The sequence below is a fragment of the Phocoena sinus genome, chromosome 6 (genome assembly GCF_008692025.1).
Source record: "Phocoena sinus isolate mPhoSin1 chromosome 6, mPhoSin1.pri, whole genome shotgun sequence".
In the NCBI taxonomy this organism is placed as follows: domain Eukaryota; kingdom Metazoa; phylum Chordata; class Mammalia; order Artiodactyla; family Phocoenidae; genus Phocoena; species Phocoena sinus.
Window position 1 is genome coordinate 7,492,680 of NC_045768.1, and position 22,319 is coordinate 7,514,998.

The 22,319-nt window shown below is 54.9% G+C and overlaps 1 protein-coding gene across 1 annotated transcript; it reads right to left on the reverse strand.

Moving 5' to 3' along the window:
- Positions 1 to 3,676: 3,676 nt before the first annotated feature.
- URM1 (ubiquitin related modifier 1) lies at positions 3,677 to 21,210 on the reverse strand. The gene is made up of 6 exons (XM_032635310.1): positions 21,090 to 21,210; positions 19,071 to 19,098; positions 14,947 to 15,017; positions 6,700 to 6,781; positions 5,138 to 5,186; positions 3,677 to 4,771 (listed from the first exon to the last, which is right to left on the reverse strand). The coding sequence occupies exons 1-6, from the start codon at positions 21,208 to 21,210 to the stop codon at positions 4,703 to 4,705; spliced, it is 420 nt and encodes a 139-aa protein (XP_032491201.1). The 3' UTR covers positions 3,677 to 4,702.
- Positions 21,211 to 22,319: the final 1,109 nt, after the last annotated feature.

Consider the following 22,319-nt stretch of genomic DNA (forward strand, 5'->3'; position numbering starts at 1 on the left):
GGCATGGGCAGGGACACTTGGGGTGCCTGGGGAACCCTGGGGTAAATGGAGAGCAGAATGCATGGGAAGAACGGCCACGAAGTCCCCTCCAGGGTGTGAGATTCACTGGGAAAGATAGGCTGAGTGAGCTCTGCAGGTGAGGAATTGGGTCTGTATCTCCCAGTAGACTGAGAACCTTCTTTGTGCCAGACCCGGCTGGGGTGGGCTGGGGTGGGCTGGGGTGGGGTGGGGGCATACCAGACCTAGACAGAGCCCCTGCCCTCCTGGACCAGTGTGGCTGTCCAGTGGAAGAGACAATGACAAGAATGAACAGATTCCATGCCCCTCTCACACCCTCCTGCTCCTCCACCCCCATCCCCACAACCCTGCTAGAGCTGAGGCATCCAGGAGCCTGCAGGAGGTATCCTGGGAATAAGCCCTTGTCCTTGGCCGCAGAGAGGGCAGTCTCCAGATCCCTAGTGGGAGTGCGGTCTCTCGAGATGGCATCTTCAGCCTGGGGGTTGGGACTGCATCCCCTCCTCCCTTATCCTGCAGCACAGCCTTTTAAGGGGGTGACCCTGACCTCTAGACCGGTCCCCCTCACCCTCCAGCTAGAAGCCCCTGGGGAAGGAGCTTAAGGCAGGAAGGCTCCAGAGGCCTCAGGTTTAGATGCAGATGGAAGGCCAGAGTTGAGCCTTAAAAGATTCTGGAGTCCCCTGGGCTCTCCTGGGGAGCTCATCCAAGGCCAGGGGCCTAAGTTGGGTCCATGGGAGTGCAGGGCCGAGATGCGGGTGCCTGGCCCAAGAGGAGGGAGGGGGCGATGTGCAAAGGGTTCAGGCGAAGGAGCTGGCGGGACACTGGGAGTCTAGGATGTTGGGTGGGGGTGGGAGGGCGAGGGGTCCGGCCGGTGCAGGGGGGGCGGCCCCCGGGGAGGGGCACGCTATGTCTTTAAGAGCTGCCTGAGCGCAGGTTGCAGCTGCCTGGCCAGCCCGAGAGACAGCGGAGATTCATTACCCGCCGACACAATGACCATTGATGGCCCCGTGGCGTTATTCAAATCCAGTACCAATTGCAGCCGAGCCCCTTTCTCCGCGCCAGGCCCGTATTGTTGGAGCGGCCCACTAAAAGCCCGCCCCGGCCCCGAGCCGCCAGAGGCGCCCGCTCGGGCTCAGCCCTGCGCCTCGCCAGCTCGCCGGCTCCCAGCCCGGCTCCCCGGGCGCTGCAGGTGACCCGGCGGCGCATTCCAGCGCTCCCCGCCGTCCCAGCCACTGCCGCCACTGCTACCGCCGGCGCCCCGGCCGCGACTCAGCCACAGGGAAGCGGAGAGCGCCCGAGCCGGTGCGTGCGCGGGGCTGGGCGGGGGCGGGAGACCCACGAGTCCAGCAGCCCGGACCCCGGGTTCAGAAACGCGACCCGGCCTCGGGTCCCTGTTTTCCGGATTCCCGGCGAACCCAGGGAGCCCAGGCTGGGGGCGGGGAGAGGGGAGTCGGGGGTTCCCCGGGACTGACAGAGGAGAGTCCTCCGACCTGGGGCGGCGTAGAGACCCAACGCGGGCTACTCTAGGGACCCCGGGCCGCGATCGAAGGAGACACGCGCCAGGAGCGACCGGGATCCCCACGCAGGGTCGGGATCCGCGTGCTTGCTCGTCCACCTTACCGCGGGATGGGCCGCGACTGCCGAGCATCTGCGAGGTCCGCGAATCTCCGGAGATCTGGTCCGGCGCTTTTAAGGAGCGAGGCGGAACCCCGCAGGAGACCGGGGCCCTGAACTCAGGGGCTTCGCCACTGATTGTCCAAACGCAATTCTTGTACGAGTCTGCGGCCAACCGAGAATTGTGGCTGGACATCTGTGGCTGAGCTCCGGGCACGACAGGGGCGGGAGCCGCAGGGACCGAGCTCAACGCGGGCGAGACTCCTCGGGGTGGCGGCTGGCTGGACCCAGCGCGAGGATCGCGGCCCTGGCCAGGCGCGCGAAGGAGGGACACCGGTCCCTGTCACCAGCGCCGCCATCCTCCTCCCCTCGTCGTCGTCCTCGTTCTCCTCCTCCTCTGCGGGTGACCAGTCCTGGCTGGCGGGGTCCTCCAGGCGATAGCGTCGTTTTTCCCTTTTTCAAATTTCGGCCGGGAACGAAGCTGGCACGCCGCGGCGCGGCCCAAATGTGGTCCGGGGAGCTCGCCCTCGGCCCGAGCCGCAGAAAGTCCGGGAGAAAGAAGATGCCGGCGGACTGCGCTTGCTAACTCGTTTTGAATTGATTCTAACCCATCCTCCCCCACCAGTATGCCCTAAGCAAGCCTAAACCGACCCCTAAATCCCAAATAAACCGACCCCTCCCGCCAGCCCCTCCAGACCGACCCATGGGCTGAGTCTCCTCCAGCCGCGGCTGGAGTGGGAGAAGCGTCGGGAATGATGCGCTCATTGCCCCAGCGGGGCAATCGCCTCGGCTTTGGAAATAGAACTTGGACAAACGAATTCTTTTCATTAAAGATAAATTTTTGGAGATAGTGGGGTTTATTTATTTATTTCCTCAAAAGTGGGTTCAGGAGTTGCGGGGTGGGGGGGCAGTTGGGTGTCATCGGGTCTGAGCCCAGGTCATCTATGCCTGACCCCTTTCGCGCCCAAGCTGAAAATGACCCAAAATGCTTGGAGTGTGGCCCCGGCCAATTTCAGCCGTGATGCTGGCATCCCTCTTTTTGGTGGAGAACCCGGCTTCCCCAGTACGTCCTCCTGCCCTGCTCCTCAGCATTAACTGGCACGCTGTGGAGGAAGGGATATCCCGTTTTCACCCCTCCTCTCCCCAGTGCAGGCAGGAAAGGATTCCTCTCGCCCAGTTCCCAGGACTTGGAATCCTGCGGGGGTGGATACAGGGGCACTCCGAAGCTCAGCGGGGCTGGAGGCAGGAAGGCACTTCCAGGTTACAAGAACCGGGACAGGTGGATCCTTCAAGTGAGGCTGTCCCTTACCCTGTTCCCTAACATGCAGACCCTGATCTCAGCACCTAGTGCGGGCTGGTCATACAGCCTCTCCCTAGACAGCACCTGCACCCATAATGTAACCTCAACATGGCCACTCCCACACACACACATACCCAGGGGGCCTCCACCTGCGGTGGTGCTGGAGAGCAGCTCACCAGCCCGGGGTCGTCTGCCCACAAAGCCTTGAGAATGATGTGCACACACCACCGCCAACACTGTTAGGACAACCATTTGGCACTTTCGTCTCCAGAGTGAGAGAAATTCCACCTTAAATTATTAACATTTAATGGAAAGCAAAGTTTGGGGGCGGGATGATGTTAATGCCCTAATTTTTTTTTTTTTTTTTTTTTTGAGGTCTCCCTCCAGCAAACAAAGCTTTTCCTCCAGGTCATGGGAAGTGGGGCTCTGCAGTCTTATCTATGCCTCCTCCGTCCTGAGGCCGCTGGCTGCAGCTGGTGGGACAAAGCCTGGCCTCGGACAGACGGGTAGGGAAGTATCTCGGGACGCACGCTGGTCAGCACAGACCGGCTCTGCCACCCCTTCTCCAGATGGCCCGTCCTATCACCCTTTCTCCGAGTCTGGATAGTCTGGCTTGCAACCCCTGCTCTCTTCTCGGGTGAAGGGAAGTTCTGAAAGCCCTAGGCTGAAGACAGAGGTTGGACCAGAGACCACGGCTGGGGGAAGTGTGGGGTGCCACCGGTTTCTAAGGACGAAGTTCCAGGCAAGGCCAGTAAACAACCTAGTCTTTTATTTGCCCAAGGCCAGCTGTTGCAGGCACTGAGGCCCCAAGACTTCCAGAAGGGATGGAGGGAGGAGGGGTGAACCATCCTGCCTACCAGGTGCTGCCTGCCCCCATCCTGCTTCCTGCAGGAGGAGAGAGAGGAGATCAAGTGTACATTTGTGCCATCAAGTATCTCCCCAGTTTTCAGATACTATAAAAATTCAGTTGTTGTTGAGGAGGAAACTGAGGCACATTGACCCCCCAAGCCTCTATCTGCCAGTCCAAGGTTTAGCCGACACCCTCCTTCTCTCCCCACTCAGCAGAATGAGCTGCACGCTGGCAGCCTCTTGCCGGGAGGAGCGTCTCAGGAGCCCATCTGGTGGCCTGTGTGGGGGGAGGCCAGCCAGGGTCAAGCACTGTGGGTGGGGGAGCAGGAGGAAGGGTGCGGCTGGAAGAGCAGCTGCTGTGGGGGGGGCAGCACTGAATAGGGGACCCCAGCTGGGGCTCCACAATGATATCAGTGGGGGACAGGCAGAGCCCTCTGCTGTCCAGATGGGGAAACTGAGGCGGAGACCCCTCCAATCCTTGAGAAGGGAGGGGCCTGCCATTAGCTATTCAGGTTCATTCATCTTCCCCCAGGAAGGCACCACGGCCCAGGAGCTGGAGTGCCTCGTCAGCGGCCACTCAGTGTTTAGACTGAGACACAGGAGTAGAGAGCTGCCGGGTCACCTGGCCGCACAGACCCCTCCACTCCTGACAAACTGAGGGGCACCCTCCCCCACCTCAGCTGCTGGGAGAGGGAGTGCTGGGCTCGGGCGCCTGCCCGCCTGCCTGCCTTCCCCTGCTCACGTGCCTGAGAAAGGCTCATTTTTAGCACCTGGCCTCTTTTCCCTGCCTGGAGGGAGCTCAGGGGACAGAGTAGGGAAGAAAGCAGCCAAGGGAGACAGGGAGATCTGGAAGCAGGGCCCAAGGGGATGTCTGATTGTTCTGTTCTCCCCACCCCAAGGGGGCCCAGGCACAGAGAAGGGCCCTTAGCCGCCGTGCAGCGTGGATATGAAGAGGATGCTGTCCTGGTCCTGAAGCTGGTAGTCCAGCTCACCCTGGTCCAGAAGAGAAATAAGAAGACCGTCAAGGGCACTTTTCCAGTTTCTCCCCAGGTGTTGAGAGGGAAAGAGGGGGAGCCTGGCTGCTCTGGGAGAAAAAGATAGGATCTACCAGAAAAAAAACGGGTACACTATACATTAACTACTAGCAAATCTCCAGGGTGGAGCAGAGCTCATCACTTCCCCCAGCTACCCATTCCTTCCTCACTTGGGGTGGGAGACTCAAGTAGCCTCAGTCTGGAGGCCAGATTGGGACAGAGGATTACATAGCCACCCTATGTGCGTCTCATGAGAGGCCCAAGGCTTTCCTACCAAAGCAGTGAGGGGAGTGGTTGAGGGAGGGCTGTCCCCCGAGGTACTGACCAGCAGTTCCCAGTCGGCATCATTAATCAGCACCAGAATCCCTGGCCGCCTGTGGGAAAGATGGTGGTGAGTAGCAGGGCGTGAAGGGCGGGAGCTGGCTGGGGCAGGGGCAGGGGCTTAGACATTTGGGCCGCAGGAGTGTGGTGGGAGCCTTTTCTCTCGAGGGTCCCCATTAAAGTTCTCCCAGGGAATGGAGGCAATGGGAAAGTCTGAGGGCCAGATGCAACACAGGTGCAAATTCCACTGCCACCTCCCAGACCTCGGGCAGGTCATTTTGTTGCCCTGAGCATCAGTTTCTTCATCTGAAAACAGGGTAAATCACAGTGCCTTCCTCACGAGCTCTGTGGGAGGATGAAGTGGGATGATGCGTGTGAGGTGCTTGCTTGCCAGGGTGTAGCATGGGAGCCACTGGTAGCAGCCTATCTTTCCAGGGGTCTAACCTCACTGTCCTAGGCCTCCTGCATGCACGTCCTGGAGAGGAGGCTACCTTGGCTTTTCTGAATCAGGGAAACCTGCTAGTGGCCCCAAGCCCCTGAAGGCCTGAGAGCAGCCCTGCCTGGAGTAAGGCAGGGCAGGCCGATATTTGGACAGGTACCTTAGCCTGGTTCCTGCTGGCAATGACCCAAAGAGCATTGCTGTCCTTGGGGGTGACCTCCACGACTGTTGGACCATGACCTGAGCCACAGGCTGGATGGCAGCCCTAGCCCCCAGGGCCTACTGGTGAACCTCTGCTTCGAGGCAGATGAACAAGTCCCACAAATGCCCTGGCCACTTCTGTGACATATCAGGCTGGCCTTGTTGTAGGAGTATAGTGATTTCATGGCACATGGAATCTGGATCTTTTCCTAGGAGGCTAAGCCGGGCCTGGGACAGATACAGAAGCTTTGGGCTGGGCTAGGGGTGTCCCCAGTGAGCATGAATGTGCATGTGTGTGCACACACATGCAGTGACTCCCTGTAATCCTAGACCTGCACTGTCCAGCCCGGTATCTACAAGCCACATTTAAATTTAAATTCCATTTAAGTAACACTGAACACTTAGTTCCTCAGTCACACTAGCCACATTTCAAGGGTTCAATATCGTCATGTGCCTAGTAGCTACCGTACTGGACAGCACAGATAGAGAACATTTCTATCGTCACAGGAAGTTCCATGGGAGAACACTGTCCTAGGTTGTCAAGCGATGAGAGAGAGCTTGGGTAGCATCTTTTCCTCAGTAATGTCTGTATGGAGAAAGTAGCTGAGGCCCAGAGAAGTGAAGTAACTTGCCCAAGGTTCCACAGCAAGTTTGTGGCAAGCAGAAGGTGGAATCTAAGTTTTTTGATAAATTTACCAGTCTCCTGACCCAGGTTTTGAAAAAAATCCCCAACAGTCCAATGTGGTAACAAGAAAACTGAAAATAAACTTCAACAGAGCTGGACAGAGGCAGCCTTTTCCTTGGAGGGCTAAGAGGAGGATAAAGGGAGAACAAGACCCAGAGGAGGCTGTGCTTGAACCAAGGACAGGGGCTCAAACCGCCTTCCCTTCACCTGCCCTCCTCAGGGAAGGGAGAAAGGGACTCACACGCTGTCTCCCCGGATGAACAACTCCGGCCGCTCTTTTAGCAAGTTCTTCTTGATCCAGACAAGGAGGTTCCGGATGTCCCCTGGAGAAGAAGGCACAAAACAAACTAATGTCAAATCCAAATGATTCCTGGCCCTCAGGGCCTTGCCTGGACCAGGAGGAAGTGAATATGGGGCTGAGAGGGCCTCTTTTAGGCCGGGCTGTCATGGCCCCTGAACTAGTGGATTCCCAAGGTGAGGAAATAGACCTAGAGAGGTCTTCAGAGAAAAGTGGCATCTGGCACTGCTGAAAGCTTGAAGAAGAGGCAATGGGGATGCAAGGCAGACAGCAAGAGGAATGGTCACGTCTGAAAGGGTTGAGAGACAGACCTCCACCCACTAGCCCTTGAAGATGGTCTGAAACCGCCATGAGTAGGCTTCTGGGAGAGCCCCTCCACCTTTATCTCCCCAGCCAGTCCCAGATGGGGAGCATTCGGCTTTGCTCTTGGAAGGTCTGCATATATTTCCCTTTGTCAGGGAAGAAAAACAATTGCTGTGCCGATAACATCATTTAATTTCCTCTGACAGAAGGAGAGAAGGATCCTTCACCAGCCGGAGACGCTGACAAATCACTGCCCCTCTACTCCCCCTTCACAGAGCCCTCCAGGCCAGGGGCGGCCACCCTGAAGAGGGAAGAGGTTCAGGGTCGACAGGGTCTCTCCTGCTCAGCTAGACACTGCGATCTGCCTCTGTGGTTCTGGGACAGCCACCAAGCTCAGTACATCATCTGGAGGCTCAGAGCCACCTGTCTCCCAGGCCTTCTCTCCTTTTCTGGGAGCCAGGTCCCAGGCCACAGCACACTGAAACCTGGCTCTATCACCTCCTCGAAGGCTATGGCTCTCAACAATCTACGGCTCAAACAGAGCATCCCTGAGGCTGCAGAAGTAGCCTTCTCAGAGACTAGCTGAGATGACAGCTAGTCTCTGAGAAGCCAGCAGAGGGCTGGAGGTTAGCCATCCCCATCCTGAGTCAACGTCTCAGAGGGGTCTCTGTCCTAGGTCCGTGCCTGAGACAAAGCTCAGGGACTAAGCTGGAGAAGGGTCCAAGCAGTGCCTTGGTTTCCCTAACTGAAGGTGGACTCCTGGCACGCAGGCGAGGGAAAGGCTGCCAATTAAGGAGAGGCCCAGCGCGTGTCACACACAGCACCAGCCTTGGGCAGGGTTTTAAGGCACTCAGGCAGGCTGCACCCTGGATGGACTGGCTCACTCTGCTCTGTGCCAGCTTCCCTGGATCGTACGCCAGTAGAGCACAGGGCCATGGGCAAAGTGTCCACAGACTGGGACTGCGCCTTTCAATTTTAACTCCTATTTTTAAACAAAGCAGATGGGAGTCTTCACGGTCCCTGGAGCGGGCAGGGGACAGGGAGTGTTGCCTCCAACTAGCTGCAGTCCATTTAGACTCCTGGCTGGGTTCCTCCCAGAGGCCTGGGTTTCAGAGGTTTCCCCTTGGCCTCCATCTTGGCACTGTCTGGTGGGCCGCCAGCCCATACATCTTGTGGCCGCTCGATAGAGCCGCCGGGGTCTGACACATTCGTCAACCAGCCCCGGCAGGCGGGGTTGTGCCTGTGTGCGCAGAGGCACTGAGGGACTGGGCAGTGCCTGGCCTGAGGGCCACCAGCTGCACCTCCACAGCCCCCACTGGCTTGTTCAGAACCAGGACCCAGTTGGGTGGCAGCCCTGGCTCCCTCCGAGAGGGGATTTCTGCTCCACTCTCGTAGGCTGGGGGTGGTGGGGAGGACTAATGGTCATGTCGGGGTCATCCAAGTGATGGCACCATCGTGGAGGCCCCAAGGGGTGGGCTTGGGGGGAGTCTGCTGTAGGTGCTGGCTCATTTATCATGATGCTTCTCTTTGCTGAGGTCATTCCCTCCCTCCTCTGCGCCCCCCAGGCCTGCCCACATTCTTGATAGCCTGTTACCATGGTGAGGCCACTGCATCACCACCCGTATTGTTCCCCCATGCCTGGATTTGGGGGTGGGGAGAGGTGGAACTCCCGACTCCCTTCGCAGGCTGCAAGGGCCACTCTGCCTAGCCTGAAACACACCCCCAGGGACATCGTGCTAGGCTTGCCGAGGCCCAGACAATATGCAAATAGCCTCCAAGCCAGATGGTCAGCTTCCAAAGGCGCCCAGGGGAGGAGGAAGGGTTAAGCAGAGTCAGGGGCTGGTGGCTCGGGGATGGCTCTGGGGAATCTCACTTGCACCTTCCCCCTCTGTGTCCTTCTGCCTTCCCACTGCTACCGATGGTGGCTTCCCTCATGGGATCCCATGCAATCACTCACAAGACAAATATTTACTGAGCAGCTACTACGTGCCAGGTGCCAGGGAGACGGCGGAGAGTAAGGCGGACACAGAGCCTACCCTCATGGAGCTAAGAGGCCAGCAGGGGAGACAGACATTACTTAATTAGTCGTGACAAACGCCCTCTCCTTTGTGTGGGATCAGGAAGGGCTCCCCTGAGGATATTAACACTGAAGCTGAGGCCTGAAGGATGAGAAGCGTGGGATGCGGGAGTGTGCCAGACAGAAGGAAGAACATATGGGAAGACCTGAGGCAGGCTGGAGTTGGTAGGTTCACGGTAACAGAACAGAGAAGGCCAGAAGATCAGCCTGAGACAAGGCCAGAGAGGTAGCCAGGGCTGGACTATGCAGGGCATGTGTGGACCTTGAGAAGGGGCTGCTTGGCAAGAGGCCTCTCCCTCCTCGGGAGCCCCAGGGGTATTTCCTGAGTGTGAGCCCCAGCATGCAGCAGGGAATCTCTCACACAAAACGCCCCTGAGACGTTTACTGAGCACACGGACAACTGTGGGCGGAGCGGGGGAGGAGGACTGGTTAAGAATGGGACTCAGCCCTGGGTCTGAGTTCAACTCCATCACTTCCTGGTTATATGACCTTGGGCAAGGAATTCTCTTGAGCTTCCTTCCTCGTCAAATGGGAACTGTAAGCATGCCTCATAGTGTTGCTGTGAGGCTCAAATAAGATGGTCCACATAAAGCTCTTGGCACTGTGCCTGGCATAGCGATGCTGTAATTCTTCTACGAGCCAGAGGAAGAACCTGTACCCTTTAATCTCTCTTGCTGCCCTAAGCTTCCACATGCTCTGCCCAGGGGCCTGGCACCTCGAGGACATGCTTAGGAAGCTCTAGAGGGTGAGGTACAGTGAACTATTGAACAGACGCTGCTGGGACTGGCTGGGGTTTTCTGTGGGATCCACTACCTTTCTATCAGACCTGGAGAGGGAATGAGAGAATGGGGGCATTGGGAGAGTGGCACTTTAGATTTTCAAACTCCTAAGATGCTCCCTGGACAACCCAGGTGGAAGGAATCACACTCTGAGGGCAGGCAGCCCAGGGCAGGGAGATGAGCACCCCAGTGTAAGGTTTCCAGTGCAGGAAGCCTTGGGACCTGGCCTGCCTACTGGGGGAAGAGCAAGTGATGGGAGCTACTGCTCCAACGGCAGAGGGGTTAAGAGCTCGGGTTCTGGAGCCGGAAGGCCCTGGGCCGTGCACTAGATGGCCCTGGGTGGGATATCACTTGACCTAAGTCTCAGGGTTATCCTCTAACAAATGAGGATAATAATCCAAACTCCTAATGCCAGCAGCAGGCCCAGCAGTGTCAAACAGACCAGACAAATGCACATTTGCCCGCAGTGGCTCAGGATTGCTTATCCTGTGGGCTGCCAGAACCTTCTCCTAAAGGCTGCTGGGAAAGGGGCACCACACATGCCCTTCTTAGCACCTACAAAGGGTCCCACCAGAATCCTGTGCCCCAGTGGATTTGTCCTTGTCTGGGGACAATAGCCACCCACTGTGGCAGGGCTCCCGTGGTGTCCTAGCTCTCTGGTCTCATCTGATATTGCATCCCGGCTGCGGTGGACCCTCATCCAGCCTCTTCTTGAAGGCCTCTGGGGAGAGCTTTTCTCCCAACCAGAAATCTGGCTTCCTGTCCCTCCCACCTACCGAGCCTGGCTAGTCCTGGGGACCACGCCAACAAATGTGGCTCCGCTTCCCCACACCATGCAGACTTGGGAGAGACGGATCCCCTACGTCTTCTCTTCCACAGGTTAAGCCGCTCCTGTCCCCACCAAGTCCACCAGGCTCCAGGACAGGGCTCTTCTGGGAGCCCACCCCAGGCCTTAGTTGAAAGGGGAGAAGAAAGAGCTGGGATGGGGGGAGTAAAAGACAAGAGAGGGTAGAGGGAACATCAGAGGGTCCATTTACAAGTGAATGGGGCTAAGAATGGAGCAGTTTGTGGGCTAAACTGGCCTCAGAAGGAGGTTTACAGATGTGCGTGGGGACGCTCCTCATTGTTTAATTAAGCAGAAAGTGGATCTTTTCAAAAGCAATTTTGCACAGGGACTGAGAGTGGTTGGGGGGAGAGGAGGGTGGTGGGGAGGGGATCAGCAAACAGGCCCCAGAGCAGAGAAAGGAACAGCTGGCCCCAGAGAGGCTGTGAAATGCATGCTAAGCAGTTTAAAGCGCCTGGGAGCTCCCTAGCTGGCCCTGCCTCCCGCGCCAGCCCCCCTTTAATACAATGGCAGGGCAGAGGGGCAGGGAAAGGTGAGGCAGACGAGTCTCTTCCTGGGGGCCAAGGCAGGTAATGCCCACATTGGGACGCCGAGGTTTTGGGTTCGCTTCAGGCCACTGACCAACCATGGGCTGCGAGCCTTGTGTTGAAGGGATCCTTGAGGCATAAAAGCCAGCTCTCGGTGGCCAGCGCCCAAAGCTGGTGGGTGCCTCCCAACCTTGGCCACTCAAGGCCTATTCCATGGAGGTGGTGGTTAAGACCCACCCCCCTTTCCCCTGCACACGCAACTGCTCATTGGATCAGTGCACCCTGTTTCCCAGAACCATATACTTAGATCTGGAAGCAACTTTTCCAAACTGCAGATGTCAAACAGATAACCAGCTCACTCCAGACTAAATCCAGCCCAACTTCCCATTTTACAGGTGGAAAAAAAAGAGGCCTGCAGAAATAACTAACGTGCCATCACGCGCTGCCAGGTCTCCTCTCTTGCGATCTCACCCACTTTGGCCTTGCCCAGCCTCTTCTCCAAGTTGGCTGGGTTGGAAGCTCTCCCCTGGCCCAGGACCCAGGGCCCTGTTTAGTCCCCTTGTTTGTGAGCCTTGTCACAATCCATGATCTTATGGCTGCTATTTCTCTGCTGGAGTCTCCAAGACCTGCTTGGCCAAGTGGCAGCCCCTGGGCTGGGAAGGCTGCCAGATGGCAGATGTGGGCACGGGCTTGGGGGGAAGAGTGTTTACTTTCCCAGTGGCACCAGGCCCCTGCCCTCCTGTTGGGCTCCGTGTGCCAGGGTGAGGCCTGGTAGCTGCCAACCAGCTCTGTGGCTGTGATGTGACTTACACCTCTGGGCACAGAAGGGGCAAACATGGAAGCCAGAGGTAGAGATCCACAGCCAAGGGTCCCAAAACTGAGCACATGGGCCATTTCCGCTTGCCTCTCCTGCTTCCTTTTCTTTATTCCAGAGTGGGAAGGATAGGCCCTCACTTGTCCCCTAAGCAGTAGACAGGGATCCAAAACCTGGGTCTCAGCCCAGCCTCCCTACTTGAGTAACTCTGGACAGGTCACTCTCTTTCTCTCTCTCTGTGAGGTTTGGTTTCCTTGTCGATAGATAATATATACTGGGCTAATTATGAAAATTGAAATAAGTAGCTGTTGAGGCATGAAAGAAAGTGTAAAACTGGAAAATACACTGCGCGTTTGAGATGTTATGTGATTCAGGGAACCTCTTGGGATAAATGGTAATGGGTTGGGGCTTCCCTGGTGGCGCAGTGCTTGAGAGTCCGCCTGCTGATGCAGGGGACACTGGTTCATGCCCCGGTCTGGGAAAATCCCACATGCCGCGGAGCGGCTGGGCCCGTGAGCCATGGCCGCTGAGCCTGCGCGTCCGGAGCCTATGCCCCGCAACGGGAGGGGCCACAACAGTGAGAGGCCCGCATACTGCACAAAAAAAAAAAAAAAAAAAAAAAAAAAGGTAATGGGTTAGTGGTACCATGCAAGGACGGCGGCGACCCTGACATCTGCTTCTGAACCCCAGCTCTGCCATTTATATAACAGCATGACCTGGGGTAAGACTTTTGACATCTCTGGGTTTGGGTTTCCACTTTTTAAAATGGGAATAATAATGATAGCTACCACCTAAGAATTTGTGACAATTATTGGTACAACCAGCTGGGGCTTTGCCTACCATGCCACACTCAGCCTGTGCCCCTTACAACACTGGCCTTCCTTCAGGTCCTTGACCACCCCAAGGCCTTCTGCCCAGGGGCTTCACAAGTGCCGTCCTCTGTACTTGGAGTGGGCCCCCTGCATCTCTACTCTCCCTCCAATTTATTAGGGTGGCTTCTTTCCGTTCCTCAGGCCTTAGCCTCAAGGTCACCTCTGTAAAGAGGCCTTCCCTTACCACCCTGTTGTCTCATTCAAAGCACCCTTTTGTTCTCCTCATGCCAGTGATGACCACTTGTTCAGTTACGCGTTTGCGTGTTTACTTCTTCACCGCCTGGCTCCACCTCCATTACTCTGTAAGCTCCATTAGGGCAAGAATCATATCTGTTTCGCTTACGACCAAATACCCAGCAACTAGTACAGTGCCTGGCACAAAAGGGGACATTCAAAAACACGTGTGCCAATTACAGGAAAGAATAAAGTACTTACTTCCATGCCTGGCACTTGGTGCCAATGAATGAATGAAAGGGGCTGGAATGATTAAACTCGGGGACTTGCATGCCAAGCAAAAGCAGGGGGAAATAAATAATAACTTGTGATGTTTTAGTAACTTCCCAGATAAGTCTTTATGGCTGAATCTTGAGAGGCTTCTGAGAGCCCCTTGTTCTCTACCAAGGCTGCACAGCCATCTGTCAAACTAAGAAACCATTGCCTTTATCATCTTGGGTCTTCCCCCACCAGGGACACAATCCCACAGTCTTGACATTTAACCCCAGCCTAATGCCCACACCCAGCTCCAGGGGGCAGTGCCCTCTGTCCCTTAGTGAGTGTCCCCTGGCCTCTGAATGTGGCACACAAACCCGTCCTATGCCATTGCTCTCCAACCCAAGGGAGGGTCAGAAACAGCCTTGGTAGCCAGGCAATCTGGGCAGTAACTGTCTGACTCTTGGCAGATGCACATCCAGCCCCAGAAGACTCCTGTCAAACCTCACCTGACCATTTTCTACTGCTCACCTCCAGGAACCTCATTCCCCTGCCTCCTCATAGAACTGATTTCATCTTCTTCCCAGAAGTATCTCAGCCTAGGTGAGACGGGCTCTTGTCTCTGAACATTCTGCTCTTGCTAGGATCCACTGCTAGGGCTGCAGAGCACCTCCGCAGTTGCAATGTCCAGCCCCTGCCTCTAGGTTACACTGCTATTTACCCAGCTGGACCTCTGGAAATCAACTCCTCACTCCCTCCCCCTGTCTGAAGGCAGGGTCTGTCTCCCCAGTGCCTGGTACATGGTCTGCAGCATGGGAGGTGCTCAGTGCACATTTGCTAAAGAAAGGTGAACAGGTGTTTGAATGAACACATGGAAAAACCCCCGTCTCCCTTAGTCAACCTCCCTCCTCTAACCTCCTTTCTGGCCGGATGCTTTTCTTCTCATCCAAATCCTGTTCCCACCACGTAAGCCCGTCTGCATTGTTCCATTCTTGATGAAGGTTACCTCCTTCATGAGGACATCTCTCTGTTGCCGTCCAGTGCATGGTACAGCTGGCTGACACCTTCTGACCCTGAGAGATAGGGATTACCATCCCCACTTCACAGATAAGAACACTAAAGCTCAGAAAAGTGAGGTGACTGGCCTAAGGGGCTAAGGGGATTCAAACTCAAGTCTGTCCAGGGAGTTCCCTGATGGCCTAGTGGTTAGGATTCCGGGTTTTCACTGCCATGGTCTGCATTCAATCGCTGGTTGGGGAACTGAGATCCCACAAGCTGCGTGGCTCGCCAAAAAAAACCCAAACCAAAACAAACTCAAGTCTGTCTGAATAGAGAACCCGCGCTCGTAAGGACTAAGCTAGGCCATCTCCTCCCTACAAAGCTGGGCTGATTGCAGAGAGGATGCGGAAACAACTTGGTGATCTCTCTTCCTCCTCACTGGCCAGGGAAATTTTACCCATTCTCACTTGAACAGGGCTGAGTGACCCTGTGGAGCAGCTCCTGCCCAGTGGCCCCCAGAGAGGGGCTCAGAAAGCCCATACTCACAGGGTTCCTCCTGTCCAGGCAAGGTGACCTGATGCTTCTTCACCACCGTCAACAGGAGCTCCGCACCGCCTCTGCAAAGGAGGGCCAGAGAAAGAGCTGGGTGAGCTCCTGCAAATGCCTCAGAGACTGAAAACTGAGGAGGAGGGTGGCTCCAGAGGCCCAAGAGATGCAGAGACCAAGGTTCAGGAACACCCTGGGTACCAGAGGTCAAGTCTCAAATGTGGCTTCCTGATGTGGTAAAGCAGGAGAGAAACAATTTTTATTAATATTTAAGTATCCAAATTTGCATATTCTTGTTTTATTCCTCTGCTTAGTGCACGAGGGGCAGAGCACAGCTTTGGAGTTGTGGGCTCTGAGATGGAGACCAGGCTCCACCTGCACCTGACGGCGAGGCCCTGGGCACGTGACTTCATCTTCTGAAGCCTTAGTCTTTCCACCTGCAAAAATGCTGAGAAGCTACCACGTGGCACACTAGAGACCCCGCGTATCTAGAGGTTTCCTTTGGCTTGGTGATGCTTTTAAATTTCCCGGCCTGTGCCCCACGCCCACCCCCGCTGCTGGCCTGGTGGGCACACCACAGTGCTGGAGGGTAAGAGACCCCACTGGGCTTAGCAATAACCCTGCCATTTGCTACAACATTATTCCTCTCATTTCATCTTCAGGGAATCCCAGGGAAGGCGGGAGGGAGGCGGGTATTATTAACTCCAACCAGTGGAGAAGCAGACTGGGGCCAGCAGTGACTTGTCCAAGGCCAGACAGGCAGTGGCTAAACTAGGATTTGAATTCTAACTGGTTTCTCGCAGAAACAACCAAGACTCCCCCAAAGGTCAGGAAGCCCCTTGAGGGCAGAGTCTGGTTCACTTCTGTGTGCCAACACCTGGCCAAGGGAAGACTGGGACAGCAGAGATGCTCAAAGCCAAGTGCAGAAGCCAGGGCTCGGATGCAGACACTTGGGCTCTTTCAGTGCCCCGCACTGCTCCTCCCCCTGGGTCTCTCCATTCCCGTCTCAGACTTCACATGGATCTTAACTGAGAAGGCCTTAACAGACTTTTGACGAATGTGATGCCTCCCACCCCACCACCCTTCCCCAATTTCAGAGAACAGAGATGTCCTGAGACAGTCCACTGGGAGGCAAAGGCAAGGCAAGCATTGTCATGGGGGAAACATGGGGCGACTGTCATCCAAACAAGGTCATGCTTTGTTGATGCAGAAATGTGGAGGGGGAGAGGAGGCCCATCTGTGGTCGTGCACAGGGCCATTTCAGCTGCGAGTCCGCACAGAGCGTCCATTTATCCCCTTCCAAGAGCCTCGTTCTCTCCTGGGTGGGGGCTGGCACATGGAGCAGCTGGGGGGGGGGTGGGTGACAGGCAAGGGGCGACAGGAGTTGGGGGTCAGAGGAGTGGGAACTGGAAGCACGGGGATCCAGGCAAACAGCTCAGATTGGCCAAACCTGGTGGTGCCAGGCTCAGAGGCCAGGGCTGTTTTTCCCTTCACAAGCGGATAAAGAACCAGTCTGGCTCAGAGAGTGACCTGTCCGGCTGGGTTCACTAGCCCTCGAGGGAGGGGTTGACATTTTGGTTGTCAGCACATCTGGAGGGGAAGAAGGTGCATGCCCAGCCTCTAGAGTGATTCAGGGAGGCAGGAGGGGCCTGTTGTGGTCCCAGAAGAGAACCAAGGCCAGACTCTTATGTTCTAGAGGATTTGCTATTCAAACGCAATTAAGGCATTACAACCTAAGATACCTGTCTTTTCCTCCGCTCCCCCAGTTCTCGGTGGGAGGTGTCTGTTGGTACCAGTGACTGGTACAGACATTCCCAATATGGCCTTCACTTTTTCTAGTTTATCTTCATCTTTTTACCTTATATATTTTTATTTGTATTTATTTCCCCTCCACCTGCTGGCCTGGTACACAGCAGGCACTCAAGAAATATTTGATGAATGAATGAAAATGCCCATTTCCCTCACTTCTTCTCTGACCTCAATTGCATTCCCTCCCTTTGCCAATACCTCCCGGACTAAAGGAGGAGGAAAAGGGAGAAGAGGGCATCTCACATCTCTACTACATACTCTGCATCCTCTGTGACCTGAGAAAATGCTCTGTTCAGGAGGCAAGATGAGGACGGCAGAACTGGCCAAGGACAAGAGGGAGAAAGGTGGGCGAGGCCTTCTAGAGTGTCTATCAGAGCTGGTGGGGCTGAGGGGACCATATGTGCTCAGGGGAAAGAGGCAAAGGCCTAACCCAGACTCTTCAAGGATTGGGGTGGCACTGAGGGACACAAGGGAGAGAATGATGGGCAAGGCAGCTTCTTTGCAAACCTACTTAGGTTCAGAATAAAGGATGAGGGAAGTCTGCTAAGAGACGTAGGAAATGAAAGAAAGGCCGGGGCAAAAACATGCATTGAGACAGAGACCAAGAGGGAAGGAATCTGGGCTTGGCATACATACTGGGCATTCTTGCTTCCCGAGAAGCTGCAGTTCTCAGGGGACACTGGGGTGGTGGGTGAAGGGAACGCTGTCTTGCCTTGCCAGGGTTCACTACTGCTCTTGGGGGTAAGGGAGGCTGAGAGATGCTCAAACCAGAAAACGGGTGCTCAAGCTAGTCTGTAAGCTCTGGAGGGCAAAGACCATATCTTCCTCATATGACTTCCCCACTGCTGCCAGCACAGAACCTAGGCAAACGGAAGACATTTCTGAGGAACAAACACCATGTCTGACTCAGCGAGCATGACAGGTAAGCCGGCTGTAGATAAGCCTTAACACTGGCAATCTGCAGCTTCTCCCTCTTCAGCTCTGCTGAGGCCTGTCAAAGCGGCAGGGATCCTCCTAGAACCCCCAGGCTATGGGGGTGGGCATAGCCGGACAAAGGTCAGAAAAGCAATACAGTCAGGAGGCCAGACAAACATAGTTCTAAACTGGACCCGTGGGGCCAGACAATATCATCAATTAAAATGCAGTTAACATTCATGAGACTACCCCCTTGCAAGGGCCAGAAACGCTGAACGCTGGAGGGCATGGACAAAGTTCTATTTATCTTTGTATCCTCTGTGCCTGGCTCACCGCCTGGCACATGGTAGGCGCTCAATAAATGACTGGTGAATGGGCTACACAATGAAGGAGAAACATGAAAGAAACTGGGGGCATCCCATGGAAGGAAATGCATTTACGGGCAGAGGTTTTAGATTCCCATCCCGGACTTTTCCTTTCACATAAGCCTTGTCTTGTTTATCTTCACACACAAAGACAAATCTCGTCCCAGCTTTTCCATGGGACTCTGGAAATTATATCACCCATCTCCTAGGGTCTCAGCTTCTTTGCCTTCTCTCTAACCTCTGCAGTTTCTCTCAGCTCCGAAATCAGATGAAAAACCTTCTGTTTATAGGAGGCAGGAGACAGTGGCTTGAGGAGACTTCCTCCCTCCTCTGTGTTTCTTCAGTTATTGGTGTGTGTGCCCCAATCCTGCACTTTCCATCCTGTGCATACTGTACTGTCATCGGGGTTAGTCTCCTCCACTGTGCTACTACCTTCCTTAGCCCCGCACCGCCACCTGACTCAGGAGCTGCAGGAGGCACTCAGTAATATGACTGGTGAGTAGCAGGTTTACTGAATGTACTGAAAGGGGTTCAGGTCTGTTCAACACCCCCAAATCTTGGGAAAGGGAGGAAAGGAATCTCGTCTTGGCCACACCCCCCACGAGAAACAAGGCTCCAAGAACCGTGTAAACGGAAACTGCTGCCAGAAGAAAGAAATCAGGGGCTGGAGATGCTCCTTCGCGATCCGAGGAACTCAGATACCAGACACACGGGCCTGCTCCAAAACGGGGTTTGCAAAGAAGGTAGAGAGACCGCCCGCTAACCATCAAGCCTTTTGAGTCTGGCGGGGCTCAGGGTACGGAGAAGTGCCGAGACCGCACCTCCACGCCCCGGTGTGCGCCTCTATTCCCGGACATACGGCCTCGTGGCCCAGGCGGACCGAACCTCTCAAGCTCTCCGAGGCGGGTGCCGTAGCTCAAGGAAGTCGCCGGGAGCCTCGGCGATTCGGCCGTGACAGGCCCCAAGGCAGAGGGAGGGGAGTTCCGAGCCCGACGACTTCATTCCATCCCACGGCGCCCCAGCTCTGTGACTCACCCGAACTCCACCTGCACTGACAAGGGCGCTGCATGTTGAGGAAGCCGCGCTCACAGGAAACTCTCTTCAACTTCCGACGCTACTGCCTCGTTTCCGGTTGCTGCGGACGGAAGAGGCGGTACCAGGGAAACGCTCCTGCTCAGCTATTGGAGGGAGGCCTGAAGCAGGGAGCTGAGCTTGGAGGATAGTGGGCCCGGTTGAGGGCGTTTGACTTGGTCCTTTTCCGCAGTTTAGGGATGGGGCTCAAAACAACCAGGGCGGGCAGCGACTGGCATGAGCCACAGCTAAGCGGAGGAGAGCTTTGGCATCTTGGTGCTGAGACTGTGAGCCACGTTACAGTTTATCTTGCACTAGTTACCAGTTCTCTTCAGTCCGCACACCGCTTGGACGAGCCCGTCCACTCGTCTTGAATTATAAGTGACCCCAAGTCTTTATTTGCGGCCCAGAAATCTCTCTCCTGAGCCATCGACTAGCAATCCAACCGTCCTGTCGATTTGGATTGCACTCATTCAACAGATACTTATTGCACGTCCTCCATGTGCCTGGCATTTTGGTTGGCGCTAATGGATGCGGGGGTGAACGGGATAGGCAAGGTTCCAGCCCTTAGGGCACTCACAGTCTAGTGGGGGAAACTAATCAAATAAACATACGAGTCATGCTAATAAATGTAAAATTTCAAACTGAAAAATGATCTGGAATTGTAAGAACTTCAAAATGAAAATGGTCTGGACTGGACTTGGGCTGAGCGCTAAAGCCTGAGTAGAGCTAACTAGGTGAATGTGAGGGGAGAAAAACCTCTGGGAGCATTCCAGCGAGAACAGACTGTGCAAAGACTCTGGGTGCGAGAACGTGCTGGAACACCAAGAGAAGGTGGAAATTGGGGAACAGAGGGCCTGGTAAGAGATGAGGCTAGAAAGGTGGGCAGGGGCCAAATCATGCCTTGCGAGCCAAGTAAGAATTTCAGGCTCTATTCTAAAAGCAATGGTAGACCTTGGAAGGATTTTGGGGTGGGGCGTGTGTGTGTGTGTGTGTGTGTGTGTGTGTGTGTGTGTGTGACATTATTAGAACTGTGTTTTAAAATATCCTTCCTGGGACTTCCCTAGTGGTCCAATGGTTAAGACTCTGTGCTACCACTACAGGGGGCGCGGTTTCAATCCCTGGTCGGGGAATTAAGATCCTGCATACTGTGAGGCGTGGCATATAAATAAATACATACAACATAAACGTATTAAAAAATATCCGGGCTTCCCTGGTGGCGCAGTGGTTAAGAATCCGCCTGTCAACTCAGGGGACATGGGTTCGAGCCCTGGTCTGAGATCCCACATGTGTCAGAGCAACTAAGCCCGTGCGCCACAACTACTGAGCCCACGCGCCACAACTACTGAAGCCTGTGCGCCTAGAGCCCATGCTCCGCAACAAGAGAAGCCACCGCAATGAGAAGCCCACGCACCGCAACGAACAGTAGCCCCCGCTCACCACAACTAGAGAAAGCCCGCTCGCAGCAACGAAAGTAAATAAACAAACAAATAAATAAATTTATTTAAAAAAAAAACAAAACTTTCCTGGCTGCAGTGTGGAGAACGTTTGGGGGGAACAGGGAAGGAGACAGGGAGACCACTGCAGCCTGTTACAAAAGCCCAGGGCACAAAACGGGTGAAGTGGATCTCCCAGGGCATCTAAACCACACTTCCAAAATAGAACCCAGCATTAGTAGAGAAGGTGGGGTAGCCTGGTGGTTAAGGGTGGATATAAGGATGTAGTCATCACTAAGAGCTGGGAGTTCAACTGCCGGCTTTACATCCAGGTCCCACCACTTCCTACTGTGTCTTTGGTTAAGTCCCTAACGTCTTTGTGTCTCAGTTTCCTCATCTGTAAAATGAAGACAGTAACAGCCCCCACAGGGTTGCAGTCAGAACTAAGTGAGTTCTTGGCACAGTGCCTCGCATCCTAAAACAGGCTCCCCGTGTTCCCCATCTCAAGGATACCACTGCCATCCACGGAAACACCCCAGCAAGACACCTTGGGCATTGTTCTTAATTCTCTTCCACACCCAGACAGTCACCACATTTGGACTCGTCTCCTTGCTAAGCTGATTTTGCAACCCCACGTTCTTCTGTTCTTCCACCACTGCCACCCCCATCACCTCTCACCTGCACCTGCTTCTCTGGCCTGCCTGCCTCCCACTCCCTCCCTCTGGCCTTGGCTTCCTTGTACAATCCGACTCCACAGACATCCCTGAGCGCCTTCAGTGTATCGGGCACGGTTCCAGGTCACCGGCAAAATGAGGGCAAATGAGACAGCCCTGGTCCTCGAAAAGCACAGAAGAATCCTGTGGTAAATGGAAAGGCCCCAGTGGAAACTGTGGAACTCAGTTTCCCCAATCTGTAAAGAAGGTTTTGGGGCCAAATGATCTCTTAAGGTCTTTTCAGCAAAAATATTCTAGGGAATTCCCTGGCGGTCCAGTGGTTAGGAGTCTGCACCTTCACTGCCAAGGGCCTGGGTTCGATCCCTGGTTGGGGAACTGAAATCCCACAAGCTGCACAGTGAGGCATTAAAAAAATACACACACACACACACACACATACACACACACATATTCTAAGATATTTCCACCGGCTCCTCCAAGGGCTGAGCTCTAGAAACCTTGCCTGATTCATCCTAGAGCCTTAGCTCATAATAAAGAGCTTCATACGTTGTAGAGATCTGGTAGGTGCTTGCTGAATGAGTTAATGAATGAATGCAGGAGCGAACATATATCAATCCCCTGCTCAAAGCCATTTAATGTCTTCTCTTTGCTGACAAGGTAAAGGCCTCTGACTTTAGCCCACCTCTATGAGTTGAATATCCTTTAACCCTGTGAACCGCTGCCTTCTGAGGCTGGAATGGGAAAGCTAAGGAGCTTTTGAAAAGCTTCATCCATTTGACAAACATTCATTGAGCACCTATTAAGTGCCAGGTCCAATGCCGGTGCTGGGAACACAATGGTGAACAAAACCAAGGGGTCCCTGCCTTCCTAGGGCTGATGTTTTGGAAAAGACACAGATGTGAAAATAGACGACACAGTGCAATCAGTAGCATGAAGGGGGAACACGGGGGCCTGTGGGAGCTGGAGGAGGGCCCTGTCCAGCCCTGGGGTTAGGCAAGCCTTCTCAGAGGAAGTCACATCGAAGCCCAAGTCCCAAGGAATTGTGGGAGGTGGAGGTGGGCAGGAGAGGGCATGTAGGGAGGCCAGAGGAGTGGGAACCCTTC